Raw genomic sequence first — 23,095 nt, 5'->3', positions numbered from 1 at the left:
TACCCCATAGTGGAATTACTAGATCATATAGTATTTGTATTTTTTTTAATTGAATCTCCATACTGTTTTCCATGGTGGCTGTGCCAATTTACATTCCCACCACCAGTACATGAGGGTTCCTTTTTCCTCATATTCTTGCCAACACTTATTATTTATCTTTTTGTTACTAGCCATTCTGACAGGTGTAAGGTAGTATCTCATTGTGCTTTTGATTTGCATTTCCCTGATAATTAGTGGTGTTCAGCATCTTTTCATGTGTCTCTAAGCCATCTATATATCTTTTTTGGAAAAATGTTGATTCAGATCCTCTGCACATTTTTTTTTTTTTGCCCATTTTTTAAATTAGATCTTTCCTTTGGTGTTGACTTGTAAAAGTTCCTTATATATGTTGGATATTAACCCCTTATTGGATATATCATTTGTAAATATCTTTTCCCATTTATAGTAGTTTGACTTTTTGTTTTGTTGATGGTTCTCTTTGCTGTGCAAAAACTTTTTAAAATTTTGATGTAGTCCTAATAGTTTTTGTTTTTGTCTCCTTTGCCTAAGGAGATATATCAGGAAAAATGTTTCTAAGACCAATGTCAAAGAGATTACTGCCCATGTTTTCTTCTAGGGCTTTTATGGGTTCAAGTCTCACATTTAGGTCTTTAATCCATTTGAATTTATTTTTGTGTATGGTGTAAGAGTCTGGTTTTATTCTATTGCACATAGCTGTCCAGTTTTCCCAGCACCATTTTAAAAATTATTTTTAGCTATGAGCCATTTTATTTTTTGCTTTTTTCTTCCTTCTTCCTTCCTTCCTTCTTTCTTTCTTTCTTTCCTTCTTTCTTTCTTTCTTTCGAGAGAGAGAGAGAAGGAGTGGGGAGGGGCAGAGGGAGAGGGAGTCCCAAGCAGCCTCCACACCTGGAGTGGTTCTCAGTGTGGAACTGAATCTCATGATCATGATCTGAGCCAAAATCAAGAGTCAGACACTTAACTGACTCAGCCACCCAGGCACCCCTTCCTAGCACCATTTATTAAAGAGACTCTTTCTCATTGTATGTTTGCCTCTTTTATTGTAGGTTAATTGGGCACATAAACGTAGGTTTATTTCTGCACTCTGTTATGTTCCATTGATCTGTGTGTCTATTTTTGTGCCAGTACCATACTGTTTTGATTATTATAGCTTTATAGTATATCCTGAAATCTGGGATTGTGATACTTTTACCTTTGTTCTTTCTCAAGATTAGCAATGCAGACTTGAGTGATACAATATATAACAGTAGGAATACTCAACATTTACAAGACTATTTCATATGAGGATATTGTAAAACATGTTTCATACATAAAACATCAACTGCTCTGAAAATTTTATAATTCTATGCTAATTTCTAGGCTCTCATTTTTTAGGCATGAATTTCCATTATGTATTGATAGAATTTTCTTTTCATTACAGAAAGCACTAAAAACAGATTTTCCATATAATTTAGTGGGAAAAATTGGTACCATCTATTTTTTTAGGCTAAAAAAGTAAATCTTTGTTTAAATCTTTGTTTCACTGTAATTAATAAATTAGATGACATTGAAAGACATTTATTTTTAGGTATTGAGTAAGGGAATGAAATGAGATTATCTGGGCTATTTAGAGCTCCCAGGTGCTTGGCAGAAGAAGTAGGTCTAATTTTCCTCAAGAGGAAATTAATATCCTGAGTGTGGAGGACAGACTCTAAGGTGGCCCCCATCATGATCCCTATATTCTGGTATTCTGTGTGTGTAGGGGGTGACCTATGATTTGCTTCTAATCAATGGAATACCACAAAGATCAATGGAATACCACAAAGATGATGGGATGTATGTGATAAGGTGACATGATTACATTACATCAGATTGTAATGCTCATCTTGTTAAGGAATTCTCTCCTTTTATTTCTTAAAGATTTATTTATTTATTTGAGAGACAGAGCATGTGCACAAGAGGGGGAAGGAACAGAGAGAATCGCAAACACTACATATTGAGCCTGGAGCCCAACGTGGGACTCAATCTCATGACCCTGAGATCCTGATCTGAGCCAAAGCCAAGAGTCTAAGGTTTAACTAACTGAGCCACTTGGGTACCACTATTTTTTAATTATTATTTTTTAATTCTCTCACTCTTGACTTAAGCAAGCTGCTGTGTTGTGAACAGGACTTCAGAGAGGGCCACATGGCAAGCAGTTGAGAGTGGCCTCTGGCTAACAGCAAAAAGTAGGCCCATAGTTCAATAGTCCTTACGGAACTGCATGCTACAACTATGTGATCTTGAAAATGGATCCCTTCCTACTGGAACCTCAGCTGAGATTATAGCTCTGGATGACACCTTGATTGGCTTTGTGAGATCCTGGAACAGAAGACCAGTGGAGCTGTGTTTGGACTCATGACCCACAGAGCCTATGAGATAATAAATGTTTGTTGTTTTGAGGTGCTAAATTTGTGGTAATTCTGTTATACAGCCATAGAAAATTAATGCAGTAAGCCTCAAATCTATAAATAATTTTGCAAGTACCTTGTAGGGCATACAATAAAAAGTAGCCACACCAAAAGACATGAATGATAACCAGCAGAAGCTTCCGTTTAAATAGATCTGCAGGATCACTAGATATTATTTTCATACATACACTAAACTTTTGAGAATTTTGACAGAACTGAAAATTACATAAACAATATGGAAATACTAGAGCTGAAAATTAACATGACCGAAATTAGAATCTTGGTGAATGGATTTGACAGCAGAACAGGCACAGCTGAAGAGAGAAAACATCTGGAATGATGTGGAGAAAGACAAAACTATGAAAATACAGAAGAGAAGTTAAGAAACATGGAAGATAAAGTCTAACAGGAAATTGGTGTCCCAGAAGAAGAGGAGAAAGAACATGAAACATACAGTGTTCTAAAAGATAATGATGGAGAACTTTACAAAATTGATAAACAGCATCGAAACAAATTCAAGAGTCTTTACGAACCCCAAACAGGATAGATAAAAAGAAAAACCACTTGAAATCACACCACTGTAGAACTACTGATTACCAAAGACAGAAAAAGCGTAAAATAATCAGAGGAAAAAAAAGACATTGAAAGGAGCAACAATTATGCTAAAAGCTGGCATTATTTCTTTCTTAAATGTTTGATACAATTCAACAGTGAAACCATCCAGGCCTGGAATTTTCTTTGTTGGCAAGTCTTTAACTACTTACCCAATTTCTTTCATAGATGCGCAACTATTCAGGTTGTGTCATTTTTCTTGAGTAAATTTTTTTTAAAGATTTTATTTATTCATGAGACACAGGCAGAGGGAGAAGCAGGCTCCATGCAGGGAGCCCAAGGTCTCCAGGATCTCCAGCCCAAGCCCGGGTCTCCAGGATCACGCCCTGGATTGAAGGCGGCGCTAAACCACTAAGCCACCCAGGATCCCTTTCTTGAGTAAATTTGGTCATCTGTTGACTATATCTATTGCTGCATAGCAAATTATGTCAGAATTTAATAGCTTAAAAGTAAGCATTATCTCACAGTTTCTGTGGGTCAGGAATTCAGGAGCACTTAACTGGGTTGTTCAGGATCTTTAATGGGTCAAGATGTCAGCTAGAGTTGTAGTCATGAAAGTTCCACTATGGCTGGAGGACCTGCCTTCAAGGTGGCTTGCTCACATGGCTTTTGGCAGGAGGCTGCAGTCCTCACTGGTTGTTATCAGGAAGTCTCAATTTATTGCTGGTTGTTGGCAAAAGGCCTCAATTTCCAACCACTTGGACCTTTCCAAAGAACTGCTTGAGTGTCCCAAAGACTTGGTTTTCTGCCAAGTGAGTGATCCAAGAGAGAGGGCAGAAAGGAAACCACTATGCCTTTGTGACCTAGTCTCAGAAGCCAAACACTATCAATTCTATTTATTAAAACAGAACACTAAGTTAAGCCCACATTCACAGGGAGGGGAATTAGACTCCACCTTTGGAGAGGGAGTTAAAGAATGTTGGGTATACTTTAAAACCACAGTAGTTTTTCTCAAGGGCTTTACTTCTTGTAATTTGTGAAACTCAGGGACAAATAGTTTTTTGTAATGTTCCCTTATTAACCTTTTAATTTTTAAAAAAAGATTTTATTTATTCATGAGAGAGAGAGAGAGAGAGGCAGAGGAAGAAGCAGGCTCCATGCAGGGAGCCTGATATGGGACTCGATCCCAGGACTCCAGGATCACACCCTGGGCCGAAGGCAGGTGCTAAACTGCTGAGCCACCCGGGAATCCCTAACCTTTTAATTTTAAAGTGAACATATGTGTACCTATTATTTAGATTTTACCATTAACATTTAATTCTGCTTGTTTTTTTTTTACATATCTATACATCCCTCTATCTAGCCCTTTTTTTTCTTTTGCCTTTTTAACATAAGCACCATTCTTCCCTTTGATTTTTTTGTTCCCCAATATATCAAACCCAGTGCTTATGTGGATCTGACTGGAATTCAAACAATATTCACTAGATGCCTGTGGCACCTCTCTCACCAGATTGTGACCCCAAAATGTCTCTAAATATTGCCAAATGTCTCCCGGAGAATAAAGTGATTCTGGCTGAAGAACTACTTACTTAATGCTTAAAAGTCGGTATCTTTTATTTGTGGATTAAGTGAGGATATAACAATTGTACAAGCTAAATATTGCTACTCTTAAAGCCACAGATCCAAAATATTTTCCCCATATAAAAATTTCTTCATCACCAAGTTCATAGCCTTGTGACAGCACATCCACCACCATCTAAGTGTTTAATAATTTTCTTTTTTTACCTAAGCTTCATGTCCAATGTAGAGCCCAATGAGGGGCTTGAACACACGATCCTAAGATAAAGACCTGAGATCAAGAGTCGGATGCTCAACTGACTAAGGTATCCAGGCACCCCTAATAAATATTTTTGATGCCTAATTCAGTCACTTCCTTAGTATGTTAAATATATATTGGACTTCTTTTCTTTTGGGGGGGGGAGATTTCTTTTCCTACCCAAGTATTATATGTATTATGGCACATGTCTATTAGTTTAAATCTGCTTTTGTAGTACAAGTGTAGTCTTTTGTAGTGCAAGTTATAATTACATCTTTATTCTACCTTCTTTATGTTTCTCTGATATGCCTACATATTTTTCACAATTTTTTAAAGATTTTTTCTTTTTCTTTAAAAATTTTATTCATTTACTCATGAGAGACAGAAAAGCAGAGACACAGGTGAGGGAGAAGCAGGCTCCATGCAAGGAGCCTGATGTGGGATTCGATCCCGGGACTCCAGGATCATGCCCTGGGCCGAAGGCAGGGGCTAAACTACTGAGCCACCCAAGGATCCCTTTAAGATTTATTTTCTTAGATAGAGAGGGAGAGGTGAGCAGATTCCCCCCTTGAGCAGGGAGCCCAATGTAGGACTCGATCCCAGGACACTGAGATCATGACCTGAGCCAAAACCAAGAGTCAGAAGCTCAACCATCTGAGCCACCCAGGCGCCCCTGATATACCTATTGATATGCTTTTACAGCATTTTAATTTTTAGCTCCTGATTTATACTACCCCTGCAAATAGTTGGAAAAGATTTTTTTACAGTCTCATAAGCTGCTTCCAGGGACAGCTGATATATCAGTAAGGCAACTGCATGGAGGCACCAGATGGGGTGGAGTAGCTCTGATAATAGTGTGGGATTAGAATGTATAGCCACTTCTTACCCCTATAGTCAGATATGCTCTTTTACAGAAGAGTCCTCTACTGATACAATAACCACACAACACATCTTCAGATGAGACTAATTGTGGGAAATGTATAAACAATAATTGACTAAATTCTTTTACCTAATAACCTATCATTTTGTGCACTCTATTTGATTTCTTTTTTTAGGTGGACAGTGTGATAGTCCTGTTGTAGACAGATTTTTCGATGTGCTCTGTAAGGGCTCATGGAATAATCTAGGGCAAAAGCTAAATCTAGCCTACTTGTTTATGTCATACAAACTGATGTCTGTATGATGACTGTTCAAATGGAAACAAAATATTAACATAGATGTTTCGTAACACAAATTCTTAGTCCCATTGTTTATGGAAAATATTTCTTAGTAAAAAATTAGTTTGTCTTATGTATTTAAATAATAAAATGTCATTTGTGTATCTAAACTAGTAAATAATATTTACAATTAAACTAAATATTGTTTACCTCATAAGATTTTTATAATCAGTGCAAAATGGAAACCTTGGTCATTCACATTTTTTTAAAGATTTTATTTATTTATTCATGAGAGATACACACAGAGAGAGAGAGAGAGAGAGAGAGAGGCAGAGGGAGAAGCAGGCTCCATGCTGGGAACCTGACAACCGACTCGATCCTAGGTCTCCAGGATCATGCCCTGGGCTGAAGGTGGCGCTAAACCGCTGAGTCACCCCCGGCTACCCGATCATTCACATTTTTAAAAAATTATTTATTTTAGAAAGAAAGAGAGCACAAGCGGGGGAGAGGGGGCAGAAAGAAAGGGAGAGAGGAAGAGAAGAGCACAGAGCCCAATGTGGGCCTTGATCTCATGACCCTGAGATCATGACCTGAGCCAAAATCAAGAGTTGGACTCTTAACCACCCAGTCGCCCCTCGTTCACATTTTTCCAACTATTTAGTAATTTTCTGGATTATATCATATACAAAAATCACAATTCTTTTCACAAGTTGATCCAAAAATATTTTCTTCTCCTCGGTTCAAGGTGAAAGTATGTTCCTTCAGGGATCTATTAACAACCTAGCCCTTGTCACACTTAAATCTAGAAAATCCTATTGCACAAGTTTGGAAGCTAAAAATACTTCACTCAACAAATTTTTTTGGCACCTACTATGTCCAAACAAAACAAAAACCTGTGGAAGTATAGGACTATCTCTTACAGAGAATGATACCCTTCCAAGAATTTACAATTTTGTTGTAATGTACAATACCAAAGTATGCTTCATAATGCATCTTAGTAATTAGCATAAACTGAAAGTATTTAGATTAAGGAATGACTAAATGACCATATAGCACAGTGTTTTACACTCCATCAATTGATTAATTTTGATGGAAGCTTTATGAAGGCAGTAGACTGTGATCCACACCTTAAAAAATGGAAAGAAGGAGCACCTGGCTGGCTCCGTTGGTAGAGCATATGGCCCTTGATCTTGGGGTCATGTGTTCAAGCCCAGGTTGGACATAAAGATTACTTTTAAAACATAGAAAGGGGGCAGCCCCGATGGCGCAGCGGTTTAGCGCCGCCTGCAGCCTAGGGCGTGATCCTGGAGACCCTGGATCGAGTCCCACATCAGGCTCTCTGCATGGAGCCTGCTTCTCCCTCTGCCTGTGTCTCTGCCTCTCTCTCTCTGTGTGTGTCTCTATGAATAAATAAATAAATAAATAAATAAATAAATAAATAAATAAATAAATAATCTTTAAAAAAAAAACATAGAAAGGATTTGGAGAGATGGAAAGGATAGAGTTTCCCAGATGAAGGGAATAACTTGAACCAAGATGGGAGTGAGCATAGCATATTCACAAGGCAGTGATGAAGTAGCTGGCCTAATAGTTAAAAGTTTAAACTGGGGAGTAGTGGAATCAATTTTGTAAGTGGGATTTGGCCAATTTATGGAAGGCTTGAAAGCTAACCACTGGAATTTGAATTTTTTTCTGTGAGGCTCTCAAGAGTAAGCAAAGGGAAGTGGTGTTTGGGGAGGATGAAAGGTCTTGTACAGCTTGGGAGGAAACGGGAGAGATGACACAGGCAAGTCTTGCTGTAAACTAAGTGAGAAATGACAACAACCTGATAGAATTAAAATGAAGGTATAAATCAGATGCTTTGAATTTGAAAATAAAAAAAGGTCAAACCTTTTAGACCATATGCTAATCCCCACTACTGCGGATTAAGTCACTTATGTAATTTCCTAGAGAACTATGGGCCCTTGAGCCAAGTTTTATTATTTTTTTAAAGATTTTAATTTATTTATTCATGAGAGACACACAGAGAGAGGCAGAGACACAGGCAGAGGGAGAAGCAGGCTCCATGCAGGGAACCCGATGTGGGACTCGGTCCCAGATCCCCAGGACCACGTCCTGGGCTGAAGGCGGTGCTAAACTGCTGAGCCACCCGGGCTGCCCAGAGCCAAGTTTTAAAACAAAACTCTGAAAGTCTTCCTTTAAATCCATCCATGTTTTCATTTATAGGACAAATATTTATCGAGCACCTGTTACATGCAGACATTATTCTAAAACTACAGAAATGAATTAGAGATAACCATGAACAGACAAAAATCAGTGCTTTCATGGACCTTCCATTCTAGTGTGAGAAATCACACATTAATCTGATAAATTAGCAAATACAGGGCACCTGGGTGGCTCAGTGGTTAAGCATCTGCCTTTGGCCCAGGTCAGACTCCCAGAGTCCTTGGGTCAAGCCTTGCATGGGGCTGCTTGCTCAGTAGAGAGCCTGCTTCTCCTTTTCCCTCTGCTGCTCCCCCCTGCTTGTGCTCTCTGTTACTCTCTCTCTGTAAAATAAATTTTTAAAAAATAAGCAAATATATATAATTTTATAGATGGTAATAAGCACTATGGTTTAAAATAAAGCCAGCAAAGGGGATAGGGAATAGCAGGTGAAGTAGAAGACAATTTTAAATAGGTTGGTAGATGAAGGCCTCACTTGAGAAGTTGATATTTGGGTAAAAACCTGATGGAGGTAAGTGAGCAGAACATGTAGCAGTAGCTAGGAAAAGCAGCTGTAGGCAAAAGAGCGAGCTAGTAGTGAGGACAGAAGCAATGCTGTTCCTAGTGAAGGCAGAAAGCAGAGTTGGGTGTGGGGTCCAGAAGGCCATTATAAGTAATTTGGCTTTTACTAAATGAGGCTGTCATTGGAGAGCTTTAATCTCTGATTTATTTAAGAGTATCAGTTTGTCTTGGTTTATTTGAGCCAATGCTCTTTTTTTTCCTAGTTACAGAATTGGGTTTCTGTTGCGTGTAATTGGAAAAGTTTCTAGTTTATTATACTCTATCGTCTATTAATTTTATCTGGAATTTACCTTTAACGGTGGCACCAAAAACATATTCCCAATAAACTGCTTTTAAGTGACCCTCCACCACAAAGTGGTAGACTAGTTCCTGTTTTGAGTCTTTCATAAGTTTTTTTGAACAAGTACCCCCAAACAACTGAAAAATTAAGTACTCACTTCCACATTTTCAGACTGATTTTGAAAACTTTTCATCATAAGTTTAAACAAAAAAAATAAGTTTAAACATTTGCTAAGCTTGTGATTTCTTTTTTTTTTTTTTTTAAGATTTTATTTATTTATTTTGAGAGAGAGTGTGCGAGCAGGGGGAGGGGCAGATGGAGAGAAAATCTGACTCCACTAGGAGTGCAGAGCCTAACACAGGGCTGGATCCCATGACCCCAAAATCACCACCTGAGTCAAAATCGTGTTGGCCATTCAACCAACTGAGCCACCTAAGCACTCCCCAAGGCTGTGATTTCTAATATAAAGAATGACTTTTTAAAATTTTTATTTTTAAGTAATCTCTATACCCAACAGGGGCCTGGAACCCACACCCTGAGCTCGAGTCACACACTCCACTGGCTGAGCCAGCCAGGTGCTCCATGAATGACTTTTTAATAGGAGTTTAAATAACTTTTAAATCTATTTAGTGAAAGCTATCTATAGTAATTTGAAACCTACCATCATTCATTTAAAAATACATAAACAAGGGGTGCCTGGCTGGCTCAGTCAGCGGAGCATGCAACTCTTGATCTCGGGATTGTGGGTTTGAACTCCAGGCTGGCTATAGAAATTACTTAAAAATAAAATCGTAAAAAAAATATATAAATAAGTTCTTTAACTGTGATTTTTACCTTTTTTATTGAAGTATAGTTGACATACAATGTTACATTAGTTTCAGGTATACAACATAGGGATTGGACAAGTTTATACAATCTCATACATTGTGCCATGCTTAGCACAAATGTAGCTACCATCTGTCAACATACAACCCTATTACAATACCATTGACTATATTCCCTTGCTGTAACTTTTATTCAATAGCAGACAATTTTCAAGCTTGTTCTTTTTTCTTCTGGAGCCCATATTTCTGTTCTACTTCTCCCAGAAAATGTCCTACTGAAAATACAGGCAGTCTTCATTTTACACAGTGTTACAGGAACATAAAAATGACTATGCAAGATTACTGTGCAAAGGAATGTTAATAATTAGTGGGAAATATTTTAATTTCTTGTCACTTTTAAAATGTTGGGGTTGTTTGTTTGTTTGTTTGTTAAGATTTTATTTATTTGACACAAAAAGAGAGAGTGCAAGTTAGGGGAGCGGCAGCCTGAGGGAGAGGGAGAAGCAGTCTCCCCACCAAGCAAGGAGCCCAATGCCAGGCTCAATCTCAGGACCCTGGGATCATGACTAGAGCTGAAGGCAGATGCTTAACCGACTGAGCCACTCAGGGGCCCCGACATTTTTTTTTTTTTTTAAATTCATGAGAGACACAGAGAGAGGTAGAGACACAGGCAGAGGGTGCAGAAGCAGACTCCATGCAAGGAGCCCTATGTGGGACTCGATCTGGGGAATCCAGGATCACACCCTGAGCCAAAAGCAGACACTCAACCTCTGAGCCACCCAGACATCCCTGGGGCCCCAACATTTAAGTTTTTTATAAGAACATTAAAAACTGTCTTACTGTCAGTTACAAATGTATAGAAAAATGAAAAAATAGTAAGATCAGTATTTCCTTAGTATACTGCAATTAGAAACATTGAGGATGAAAGCATTTCTTTGTAAAAAAGTTTTGCTGAGTAGTTTGAACAGTTCTTGCTTTCTTTTTCCCGTATTACTTACAATACAGGGAGACCAGAATCTTTCTATGCCCTAGTGAACTGTCAAACTTTTTTCTAAGTTTGGATTAGCTTGCAACATTTTATCCTTTGCATTCTCTTTTTCTTTTTTTAAGATTTTATTCATTTATTTGAGAGGTAGAGATTGAGAGAAAATGAGAGAAAGCACAAGCAGGAGGGAGAAGCAGACTCCCACTGAGCAGGGAGCCCCACGTGAGGCTCAATCCCAGGGGACTGATGACCTGACTGAAGGCAGATACTTAACCTACTGAGCCACCCAGGAGCCCCTATCCTTTGCATTTTCAGTGTTGTGAAGAGTCTCATGAGTTTTGTGGATTCTTTCCAAGATATTTGTCAAAAATGCTCTTTGACTTTTGCTAAAAACAAGGATTTGAAAACTTCTGACTTAAAAAACTACTTGTTACCCAGTCATTAGAATGTTCATTTTCTTATTTTCCAGAAAGCATACCAAAAAGGCTTTGCCACATATATCAGCTCCACAGCAGCTATTATACACCTGTGCTTGTTGTATACTGTACAACTCCTAAGGACAGTGTTCACATTGCAGTGTACTTGAGGGGAATGAGCTGGAATTGGGCAGTGCACAACATACAGAGTTGTATGTGGTAGCCTTATAAATTATACCTACTATTTTATACTTAGCAGCAACTTATTTAATCCAGTATGTAAATGAAGTATACAAAAGCTCCTGTATATATCTGTCATTTACACACACTGATAATGATATCACAATCAGCATATCAAACACTTAATGACATAGCAATGCTGAGTGTAAAGATGTACTAATATGGTAAAAACAATAAATAAAATTGTTATTTTTAGGAACCAAGAAAGGGTCTTTTGAAAAGCAAAGTGTGGTGTCAAAAGCCGTCTAATTCCATGCCAAGCTCAATATCTGCCAAGAGTCATTTATATCTCATCTCCATGGTGGCTCTTTATTTCCTTAAGACTTGAATTCACAGATGGCACATGTGTTTTCTTGAACAGTGTCATTAATGTATTTAACTTATGAATGCTAATTATATGTTTCCGTGTGCATCCAATCTATCAGCATTTGCAGTGACAAAGCACGTGGTAAAGAGAAGCTCCGCTGGCAGTACCTTCCAGGACCTGCTCTTCCCTTGGCAAGTTGAGGCAGTCTAATATATACTCCTAGACACTTTTTTTGGCCTTAAAAAAAATTGAGATACAATTGACATGCAACATATACACTTTAAAAGCAATAATTCACACCAGGGAACATAAGGCAATGGAAGCAAAAGTTTTTTTTTTTTAATTTATTTATTTATGATAGAGAGAGAGAGAGAGAGAGAGAGAAAGAGAGGGGCAGAGACACAGGAGGAGGAAGAAGCAGGCTCCATGCCGGGAGCCTGATGTGGGACTCGATCCCGGGACTCCAGGATCACGCCCTGGGCCAAAGGCAGGCGCTAAACCACTGAGCCACCCAGGGATCCCCCAGAAGCAAAAGTTTTAATTGGTCTATACAGCAATCTGAAATAATTGCACCAATGACAATATAGTGAATTGTATTATTTGATAACAATTTATCGCATGCCATCTTGATTCTAGAAGCCCCTACTCCTGGTTAGGTGGAGTCTATAATATTTTCTTTTTTTTTTTTTATGATAGTCACGGAGAGAGAGAGAGAGAGAGAGAGAGGCAGAGACACAGGCAGAGGGAGAAGCAGGCTCCATGCACCGGGAGCCCGACGTGGGATTCGATCCCGGGTCTCCAGGATTGCGCCCTGGGCCAAAGGCAGGCGCCAAACCGCTGCGCCACTCAGGGATCCCTCTATAATATTTTCTATGCATTAAACTTGGTGTCATAGCCACAAACAGCCATCTGTGATAATTCAGTGACAAACATGGAAAGAATGCCCTATCTTCAATCGTGGCCTTGAATGATAGCACCAACAATAACATTATCAGTTATGAAGAACAAGCTATCTATCTATAATCACAATTAACTACAAAGTTCATAGTTTTTTGAAGACAGGCTTAAAAATACTAATTTCCGAATTGAGGTTGTGTGGAGAATTAAGTGTAAATATCCTTTCATATATAACATTTATGTTATATAACATACAATAGCTTTCATACATAACATTTATATGCCAAATTCTGCGCACTCTCACATTCATAATTTATGGTCTTTCTGATAACCTTATGTGTGTTTTTTTTTAAGATTTTATTTATTTATTCATGAGAGAGAGAGAGACAGAGAGAGAAAGAGGCAGAGACACAGGCAGAGGGAGAAGCAGGCTCCATGCAGGAGTCTGATGTGGAACTCGATCCTGGGACTCCAGGATCATGCCCTAGGCTGAAGGCAGGCACTAAACCGCTGAGCCACCCAGGAATCCCCTGATAACTTATGTTAAGCTGAGAATATAGTGGTATTTTCTGTTTTACATATCAGAAAATTAAGAGTCAGAGAAATTTAGTAACTTGCTTAAGGCTATGTTACAGAAGTGGCAGAGATGAACCTCAAGCCTGAAACAAAATCTCCTACACATTTCTTCTCACTAAACTGTTTACCAGATGTTGAGATACAGAACCTTTTGTTTTTCTTCCATTTGGGATCCAACATTCATTCTTCTAACTGTGCAAAAGAATCGCTCGATGCTCTTAAATAGAATACAGATTCCTAGGTCTCCACCCAGAGAAGTCTGGATGGTTGTGGTGTTTGTGGGGTACTGCATTGCTAGAATTCCACATAATTCAATTGAGATTGACATGTAGAAATTAAACTAAATCACCCAAATGAAAACAACCAGATGCTACTTATTTAGATCTTGGTATAGCAAGAGTCAGCCACCATCACTGGCCTTTGGCAGAGGCTCAAAGGCAGGCAGAGGAGTGGGAAAGCTCTATAAACCTGAAGAAAGGGGGGGGATCCTTGGGTGGCTCAGCGGTTTGGTGCCTGCCTTCAGCCTAGGGCATGATCCTGGAGTCCCAGGATTGAGTCTCGGGATCGAGTCCCACATTGGGCCCCCTGCATGGAGCCTGCTTTTCCCTCTGCCTGTGTCTCTGCCTCTCTCTGTGTGTCTCTCATGAAAAATGAATAAAATCCTTAAAAAAAAAAAAAAAACTGAAGGTCTCTGGTATGTTATGATTGCAGGCTGTTGGCCCGGGAAAGCTGGAGGCGGGCTACTGGAACGGGGTAGTAATTTATGTGATTGGTTTGGGGAGCATGTTGGCTTTCCCTGGTTGGTCCTGAGTTGGAAGTCCAGAAGTAGGGAAGTTGGCAGTCCTTGAAGGTGTCCTGACTGTTCTGGTCCAGCTGCAGAGGTTATGGTTTGCTTCCTGCGCTTCTTACGTAGTTCAGAGTTCCCCTTTTGTCTATTCCGTCTCTCAGACCATACGTGGAGAAACACACTGGGCCCTGGTGTTCTTTTCATCCTGGTCTCCTCCCTTAACATGGCTAGACCGCAGCTCCACAAGAGCTCTAAGTGCCAGCGCCTAGCCCTATCAGACACTCAGTAAAAACTTGCAAATGAATGGATGAATGATAAATAACAAGATTCAATACTGGCTTTTGCTGGGAGAAGAAAAGGAACCTTCTGGTGTAGTACATGGACATGTTTGACTGGACGTGCTGTCCACCAGAAAGGTTCCTCCAGCTACTCTGCTCTACATACCTTCATCTTTGGCTGCTCTCACTTTTTCATGAAGCTTCCAGGTTAATCCAAAGTGTGCAAATCGGCCCCAGGGCTCCCTCCTGAGCGCTCTGCTGGGGAGCAGGACGGTGCCGGCGGGAAAGCGGCGGCTACCTCTGGCGTTCGGAAGGCAACCCCGACCCCAGACCCTTGAGGTTCGCGGCGTTCCGCCCACGCGGCGCCTCCGCCTGTCCCTGCGGGCCTGCGCGGTGAGGGCTACGGGAGGGGGAGAGGGCATCCCCCTCGCAGCCCCGTGCGTGGTCTACATTCGGGACTCGGCGAGTCCGTGTGGAGCGAGGGCGCCCGGGGCGCGTGCTGCGTGGAAGCCGCGGAGCCGAGGAGAGGCGGGGAGCGGCGGGCGCAGGCGGGCCCTCGGCGGCCTCCCACCTGCTGCGGGCCCGCTCCGCCGGGAAGGGGCCGCCGCGCGCGCCCGCCCGCCCCGCCCCGCCCCGCCCCGCCCCGCCCCTGCTCGCCGCGGCCCCGCCCCCGGAGTTCCCGGAGCGGCCCCGCGCCCAGGCCGCGCGGGGGGCTGCTCGGCTGGAGGCGGGGAGCCGCCGGGCGCCAGAAGGGGAGCCGCGTGTGGGCTGGCGCTGCGCGGGCAGGCTCCCTCCGCCGCGCCTCTTCCAAAGATGGTCAGAGGGTCCGGAGGCGCCCCCGCCCCCGCTCGCCGCTAGCCGGTCGGCCAGCACCGCGACCCGGAGCGCCGCCGGAGGTGGGTGCCCGCGCCCCGGGGTCGGGGGCCGAGCGGGGCCGCGGGGGGCAGCGAGGCCGCGCCGCAGACGCGCGGGGACAATGGTCGCGGGGGCCTCCCGCACCTGTGCGGCGCCCCGGGGCGGGGGACGCGGGCGCCCGGGGCGGGGCGCTCTCCGGGCGGGAAGGCGGCCCGGGCCCAGGCGCGCGGCGCGCGGAAGCCCCTGCGGCGGCCGCGGGGGGGGCCTGGGGGAGGCGCGGGGGGGCTCGGCAGGGCTCGGGCCGCCGCCCCCGCGTGGTCCTTTCGCTCCTTTCTCGGGCCGAGCGGGACAGGGCTCCCCTTTCCCGAGATTTCCTCCCTCCGGTGATCTTGGCCGTGCCCCTCTCGGCGGCCCCGCGCGGCTCGCAGGGCAGGAGCTAGCGGAGAGGTGGAGCTGGGGCCGGGCCGCGGCGGCAAGCCGGGCTCGGTGGGGCGACCCCGCGCGGGGCTGGCCGGACGCTGGGTGAACGGGCCGCAAACCGGGGTTTCTTCAAAAGGTCGCTAAAAACCCGGGGGCCTCGTTTCAGGCTCCAAGCTGCCCCGGATTTGAATTGACCATCCCATAAATTACAAATGAGTCTGTCCACGTTTTGCGTTTGTTCCTTAGAATGCAGCGCTTGGGCTGCCTTTGGAGTCTCTTCGATGCTGACCCCTCACCCTCAGGATTGACATATTTAGCATTGGCTACTTGTGGTCATCTGCAAAATTGAAAACACGTTTATTTCATGTTTGTTACAGCCATGGCTCTAAAAGGACAAGAAGATTATATTTACCTTTTCAAGGATACAGCGCATCCAGTGGATTTTCTGGATGCATTCAGAACATTTTACTTGGATGGATTATTTACTGATATTACCCTTCAGTGCCCTTCAGGCATAATCTTCCATTGCCACCGAGCTGTTCTAGCTGCTTGCAGCAATTATTTTAAGGCAATGTTCACAGCTGACATGAAAGAGAAATTTAAAAATAAAATAAAAATCTCGGGCATCCACCATGATATTTTGGAAGGCCTTGTGAATTATGCATACACTTCCCAAATTGAGATAACTAAACGAAATGTTCAAAGCCTGCTTGAAGCAGCAGATCTGCTACAGTTCCTCTCAGTAAAGAAAGCTTGTGAGCAGTTTTTGGTAAGGCACTTGGATATTGATAATTGTATTGGAATGCACTCCTTTGCAGAATTTCACGTATGTCCAGAACTAGAGAAGGAATCTCGAAGAATTCTGTGTTCAAGGTTTAAGGAAGTATGGCAACAAGAAGAATTTCTGGAAATCAGCCTTGAAAAGTTTCTCTTTATATTGTCCAGAAAGAATCTCAGTGTTTGGAAGGAAGAAGCTATCATAGAGCCTGTTATTAAGTGGACTGCTCACGATGTAGAAAATCGAATTGAATGCCTGTATAACCTACTGAGCTATGTAAACATAGATATAGATCCAGTCTACTTAAAAACAGCTTTAGGTCTTCAGAGAAGCTGCTTACTAACCGAAAATAAGATACGGTCTCTAATATACAATGCTCTGAATCCCCTTCATAAAGAGATTTCCCAGAGGTCCACAGCCACAATGTATATCATTGGAGGCTACTACTGGCATCCTTTATCGGAGGTCCACATATGGGATCCTCTGACAAATGTTTGGATTCAGGGAGCGGAAATACCAGACTATACCAGGGAGAGCTATGGTGTTACATGTTTGGGCCCCAACATTTACGTAACTGGGGGTTACAGGACAGATAATATAGAAGCTCTTGACACAGTGTGGATCTATAACAGTGAAAGTGATGAATGGACGGAAGGTTTGCCGATGCTCAATGCCAGGTACTACCACTGTGCAGTCACCTTGGGTGGCTGTGTCTATGCTCTAGGCGGTTACAGAAAAGGGGCTCCTGCAGAAGAGGCTGAGTTCTATGATCCATTAAAAGAGAAATGGATTCCTATTGCAAACATGATTAAAGGTAAGTACGATTATATTTATTCTGTATTTCTTAGGTGTTTGAGGTTAGGCCATTGGTCCAAATTCTCTTGCAAAGAACTTTCAAAACAATGTATCATTTTGGAATGCTATCTCCCTACTATAATAGAGTATACAAACAATAGTGGACAGAGTGTTCTGAGTGAAAGCATAGTACAGCAGTCCCCAACTTGTCTGAGGTTACATGATTAGAGTATGCTCCTCAGACTACAAGATATTGTTTATATAAGAAAACAGTATAATTCATTCTACTTACTCCGCAACCTGTTTCAAGCCTAGATCTTGCCTCAGGTCTTAAGAATTTATTTTTTTAATTTTTTAAAAAGATTTTTATTTATTTATTCATGACAGACAACAGAGAGGGAGAGAGAGAAGCAGAGACACAGGCAGAGGGAGAAGCAGGCTCCACGCAGGGAGCCCGACGTGGGACTTGAACCTGGCTCTCCAGGATCAGGCCCTGGGCTGAAGGCGGCGCTAAACTGCTGAGCCACCTGGGCTGCCCAAGTCTTAAGAATTTATATTTAAAAAGTCAAAGGTTAAGCAAAAAGAGAAAGTTGGGTGGTTTTATTAGTTCATATTTATATATGCATTTTTGCTTGCTCTTGAAATTGAACCCTGTTCAATTCTGCTTTTAAATATTCAGCTCTTTCCCTCTCATTATCTGATCATCGCTCTTTTAAAAGGTCTTTCAAAATAAATAAATAAATAAATAAATAAATAAATAAAGAAAGAAATGGTCTTTCATTAAAACTTTGAAAGGTTCGGTCCCTGTAGAGTGTAGTGAATTACATTCTCTCAAAAACTAGAGACAGGTAGCCCCTGCTTTTTGTGATTCAAATCTTGTTTCATAGGGTAAAAAAGATAGGGGCAGATCCCATCTCCTCCCTCATGAGGTCCACACAGCCAGCACACTATTGGGTTTCAATGTCTGTCTGATAAACACTGTATTTTCTGCTGTGCCCTGGTACTAGCCTTGCTCTCTTTCCCTCCACTGGCAAAAAAGTTAAGCTGGAATGTTAATTACATTTATTCATTTGTGCTGGGAGTTGCACAAAAACAACTGGTAGGTTGTTACTAAATTTGTGTCATTTTATCCCAAATGTTCCTTCCCAGGCCTTTCTGTTTCTTTTTTAACACTAGTGAGGGTGTGGGAATCTGACCTGGTCTGGGAATCTGACCCAGTGTGATCGTGGGATGACAAGCAGGAAGCCTGAGAGGCAGAATGATCTTGTGATCAGACACATTGCTACTGAAGCCAAACTGCTTGGGTCCAAATCCTGCCTCTCCATTTACTTGCTGGTGTGCTCAGGCAAATTGCTTAATCTCCCTGTGCCCCGGTTTTATGGTCTGTACAATGGGGCTGACGACATTATGTAGCTCGTGGTTTGAGAGGATTAAATGAATTTATGCATGTGAGGTGTGTAGAGTAAGCACTCAGTGAGTGTAAGGTGTTATTGTCATAGGTATTATTGTCATTATTCATTGTTCATTATTGCCATAATGAGAGTTGTTATAAAGGAACATGTCAGGGGCACCTGGGTGGCTCAGTCGGTTAGGCCTCTGCCTTTGGCTCAAGTCATGATCCCCAGGTCCTGGGATCGAGCCCCACATCCCGCCTGCTGCTCAGCAGGGAGCCTGCTTCTCCCCTCTCCCTCTGCTCATGTTCTTTCTTTCTCTCTCAAATAAATGAATAAAAATCTTTTGAAAAATAAAAGGACTTGTCAACTTTGACAGAGCAAAAATGTCTTCCACACGAAGTCATGCTCTCTCTCCTGAGTGCCCAAAGATTTAGTCATAGTTGGTAGTTGGTCGAGAAGAGAAGGGGACTTAAAGCCCACTGCTGCTGCTGCTCTGGTTTTGGACTCTACTGAACTTGACAGCCGATTCCTGGTCTCCTCCCCAGGATGGTCTTCAGAGTCCTCCTGACCCCTGTACTGGTAAAGAAACGAGGGTTCAAATACTGTAGCAGCTGTTGTCTACCTAGATACATATCATCCTCTCTTTCTTAATGATAGGATAACAGCCTGGTCTCATGGTTAAGAGTATATTTCCATCAGGATGAAAGTTTATGACTTTATTGCAATTTCTAAAAATCCTATTTGAAACATGCTTGCTGAAAAGAAATGCTTCCCTGGTGGGTCCACTGTTAAATCCATATGTATTCTTGCCTTTTCCTTGAGTGGAATGGGAGACCCTCATACACCCAGGTACACCTCTCCGCCCACACATATCAGCTGGATCTGAAATTCCAACATTTTATTTCTACTTTCACCTTGAAGTTTGATTCCTGATTATAACAAATCCTCCCTGGGAAGGGTAACACTGCATCACTTCTACCCAGCTTTGGCCTGTACTGGTTTTGAGCTTTAAGTTTCTCATTTTTCTGTTGCGAGGGTAACATTACTGTTACTGGTTTGTTTTATTTTGTAGTCATGAAGTGAACTAGAAGCTTCCCGTGGTAATCGGAACTTAAATTGGGTAGAGTCAAATTTCAAATTCATTTCCTTTTTTGGTTTAGGGATATACAGAGGAGAAATAAATCCTTGGCTGTTTAGGAGCTCCCGACTTTTTTTTTCCTTCCTCATCACAACTGCCTGGCTTATAAACTCACATTTCTGTTGGGATAAAAATGCACAAGGAGGTTGAACTGCACCCAGCAGGTATCCGTGGTAAACAAGAGGTGGTTGAAAGACTAAACCAACGTGTGTTCAACTAAAATGACCCTCATCTTACTTCCAATCTTCTTTCCCTGCCGACCTCATTTCTTCCTCCCCACTTTCCTAGAGTATCAGCACTTCCAAGCTTAGGACCTCACAGTCAGTTTTGTTTGTTCCTGACAAGGTCAATCATCAAGGCTTATTTGTTTAGCTGTATCTCCTGCCTCCCTGCCCTTCCCCGCATACCCAAAGCCCCTTCTAAATCAGGCCCTCAGTACTTCTTATCTGAGCCAATACCTGGATTTTTCTGACTCTTTTTGTCCTTCTGCTTTTGTAGTCTCTCCCTTCCTCTGTTTACAAATATTTTTTAAAATACTTTATTTGTTCATAAGAGACAGAGAGAGAGAGAGAGAGAGAGAGGCAGAGACACACACAGGCAGAGGGAGAAGCTGGCTCAATGCAGGGAGCCTGATGTGGGACTGGATCCCAGATCTCCAGGATCAGGCCCTGGGCTGAAGGTGGTGCTAAACCACTGAGCCACCTGAACTGCCCTATTTACAAATCTTTAAAGTCCCACTGAATGAAGTCTTCTTTTCTTAGGTGGGTGCCAGGATCCTTTGCGATGTGCCTTCACTTGGCCACGTCAGCTTTAATTCCCATAGGACAACTCCAGGTGTGCCACCTGCCCTTGCATGTGCTGGCCCTGAACTGGGTGACTCGACATTGCCCACTGAGCCTTTGCACTTGCCTTTCCCTCTGCTTAGGAGGGCTTCCTCTCACCTCCACCTGCCAAAGTCCCACCTACTGAGATGCAGGTCAAATTCTGCTGCCTCCAGCCATGATTTACCTGCTCACAGCAATGTACCCTTGCTCTGTATCCTGTGTTCTAATTATTTGTGTCCGTGTCTCACCCTCTTTTAAAATACTGCAAGGAGCCGTTTTTTATTTTTTTAAGATTTTATTTATTCATGAGAGACACAGAGAGAAAGGCAGAGACACAGGCAGAGGGAGAAGCAGGCTTCATGCAAGGAGCCTGATGTGGGACTCGATCCTGGGAACCTGGGATCACGATCTGAGCCAAAGGCAGGTGCTCAACCACTGAGCCACACAGGCGTCCCGCGAGGAGCCTTTCTGGTTCATTCTTCTATCCCTCGTAGCACCTAGCTACCTAGCACAGGGTCTTGCATCCACTACCTATAATAACAGAAACAATAATAAACTTAGCTCAATATTCATTGTAAAACACAACGATAGATCAATCTGAAGATGTCATTTTAATCAACACACAGGCGTGGGAAACGCGACCGCTTGCGTCTTACATGAAGTTATCTACGTTATCGGTGGCCACTGTGGCTACAGAGGAAGCTGCACCTACGACAAGGTCCAGAGCTACAACTCAGATATCAATGAGTGGAGCCTCATCACCTCCAGTCCACATCCAGGTAATAAAATACTGTTTCAAATAGTACATGTTGTAATACAGTTAAGTGGTGTAAGAGAGCTACACATGACTCAGAAATAGAAAATGCTAGATTTATAGCAGACTACCCATGGGAGTCATTAGAAGGCTCAAAATATTCATATGCCCATCTAACAATAATCATAGGCTATCCTGATTAGATCCCATCTACAAACACTTTCCCTGATGTCTTTACGGGACACATTTTAAGCCTGTGTGGTTAAAAGGGCAGTTTCTTGTTACATTTTTTCACCTAGATTCTTTTGTTGTGTTTCTCATTCCTCTGTTGTGTGCTTTCTTTCATTTAGATGGGTTTTATGAAACAGTTCTTACAGGCAATTAAATCGCACTAGCCTATCCAACAGTCGGGAGGAGAGCCCACTGACTGAGTTCCACTGGAGATGGAGTCTTCTTTTAGAAGCATGTTCCTTCTGGGTTTCAAGAACAATTAAGCACTCACTCCTGTGATGTGCAGAACCCTATGTTAGCCCTACTTTAACAACCATGAAGGGGACATGTGGTCTCCCCACAAGGAATGGCTGGCCTTCTGCCTTCTATGCCTCTGTTTGACTTGTCTCTTTGTGAAGAGCTTCAGGGGAAGTATGAGCCTGTTATAGCGATGATGTATGTTTAAGATTTTTGATTAGGAAAGATTTTTGATTAGGAAAGATATATATCACCATATATCTATGTCTACATATCTATATATAGAGAGAGATAGAGATATACTACTTCGAATCATTTTCCATATAAATAAGGCTTCTTTCTATGTGAGTCACTGGCAAGCAAATTGAGACTCAGGAGCTTGAACCCTCTGAGAGTGATAGTAACAATTAACCTTCTTGAGAACTTTCTATAGGTCAGGTACTGACTAAGCACTCCACATGTAATATTATTCTTAAATTCGCTCTTCAATCTTGTGAATAAGTATTGTTTACCCCATTTTACATATTTAGAAATGGAGGCAAGAAAGGATAAGGCCACACAGTTTGGAAGTGGTGGATCAGGATTCATTTCCTCAGTCGGATTGTATAATCTGTGCTGTGGCCACTAAGCAACCTGCCTCTCCTTCAGGGAACGGGCTGTCCTGCTGTTGACCAGTGCAGCTATATCCACCTGTGCCACACACATTTCATCTGACAGTTCAGGGGAAGCACACTGCACCTGGTGCTGCGTCTCCATATGCCCTGGATTTTGCATAACTAGAGACTTTAGCCACAGGCTGTCCTGGCTCTAGACATCGTGGAACAGATAGCCTTCTATCTCCTGGTAGCCCAGATGTATTATCCCAGACTCTCCGCCACTTTTTGTTATGACCAATGAAGTTATAATAATAGAAAGTAATAGGGATCCCTGGGTGGCTTAGCAGTTTAGCGCCTGCCTTTGGGCCGGGGTGTGATCCTGGAGACCCGGGATTGAGTCCCACGTCAGGCTCCCAGCATGGAGCCTGCTTCTCCCTCTGCCTGTGTCTCTGCTTCTCTCTCTCTCCCTCTCCTTCTCTCTCTCTCTCTCTCTGTTGTCTCTCATGAATAAATAAATAAAATCTTAAAAAAAAATAGTAATAATAACAGCTCATATTGAATGATAGCTAACATTTATTTAGTAAATATGAGCCAGACGCTAACTATTCCAGTAATTTTCTATGTCTTAATCTATTTAAGCCTCATAGCAATCCTGTGAGCTAGGTACTACTGTTATCTCCTGTTGCAGGTCACCGAGGCACAGAGACAGTAAATAAATTGCCCAAGG

The 23,095-nt window shown here is 42.3% G+C and overlaps 1 protein-coding gene across 3 annotated transcripts in view; it reads left to right on the top strand.

The window, feature by feature from the left end:
• The window catches only part of KLHL23 (kelch like family member 23), a 35,196-nt gene that overhangs the window by 4,924 nt on the left and 7,177 nt on the right, over positions 1 to 23,095 (top strand). Inside the window, exons 1-3 of one of the 3 annotated variants that reach the window (XM_072811339.1) lie at positions 15,049 to 15,242; positions 15,868 to 17,213; positions 21,177 to 21,329. In XM_072811339.1, the coding sequence (XP_072667440.1) occupies positions 15,986 to 17,213; positions 21,177 to 21,329 (1,381 nt within the window). In that variant the 5' untranslated portion in view covers positions 15,049 to 15,242; positions 15,868 to 15,985. Of the gene's footprint in view, positions 1 to 15,048; positions 15,243 to 15,867; positions 17,214 to 21,176; positions 21,330 to 23,095 lie in introns of those variants that run through there. The other 2 variants (XM_072811341.1, XM_072811340.1) reach the window with 2 other exon arrangements.

This window comes from Canis lupus, chromosome 34, assembly GCF_048164855.1.
Source record: "Canis lupus baileyi chromosome 34, mCanLup2.hap1, whole genome shotgun sequence".
Lineage (NCBI taxonomy): Eukaryota > Metazoa > Chordata > Mammalia > Carnivora > Canidae > Canis > Canis lupus.
Note: the sequence above shows the minus strand (reverse complement) of the source record. Positions and strands in the feature narration are given on the sequence as shown.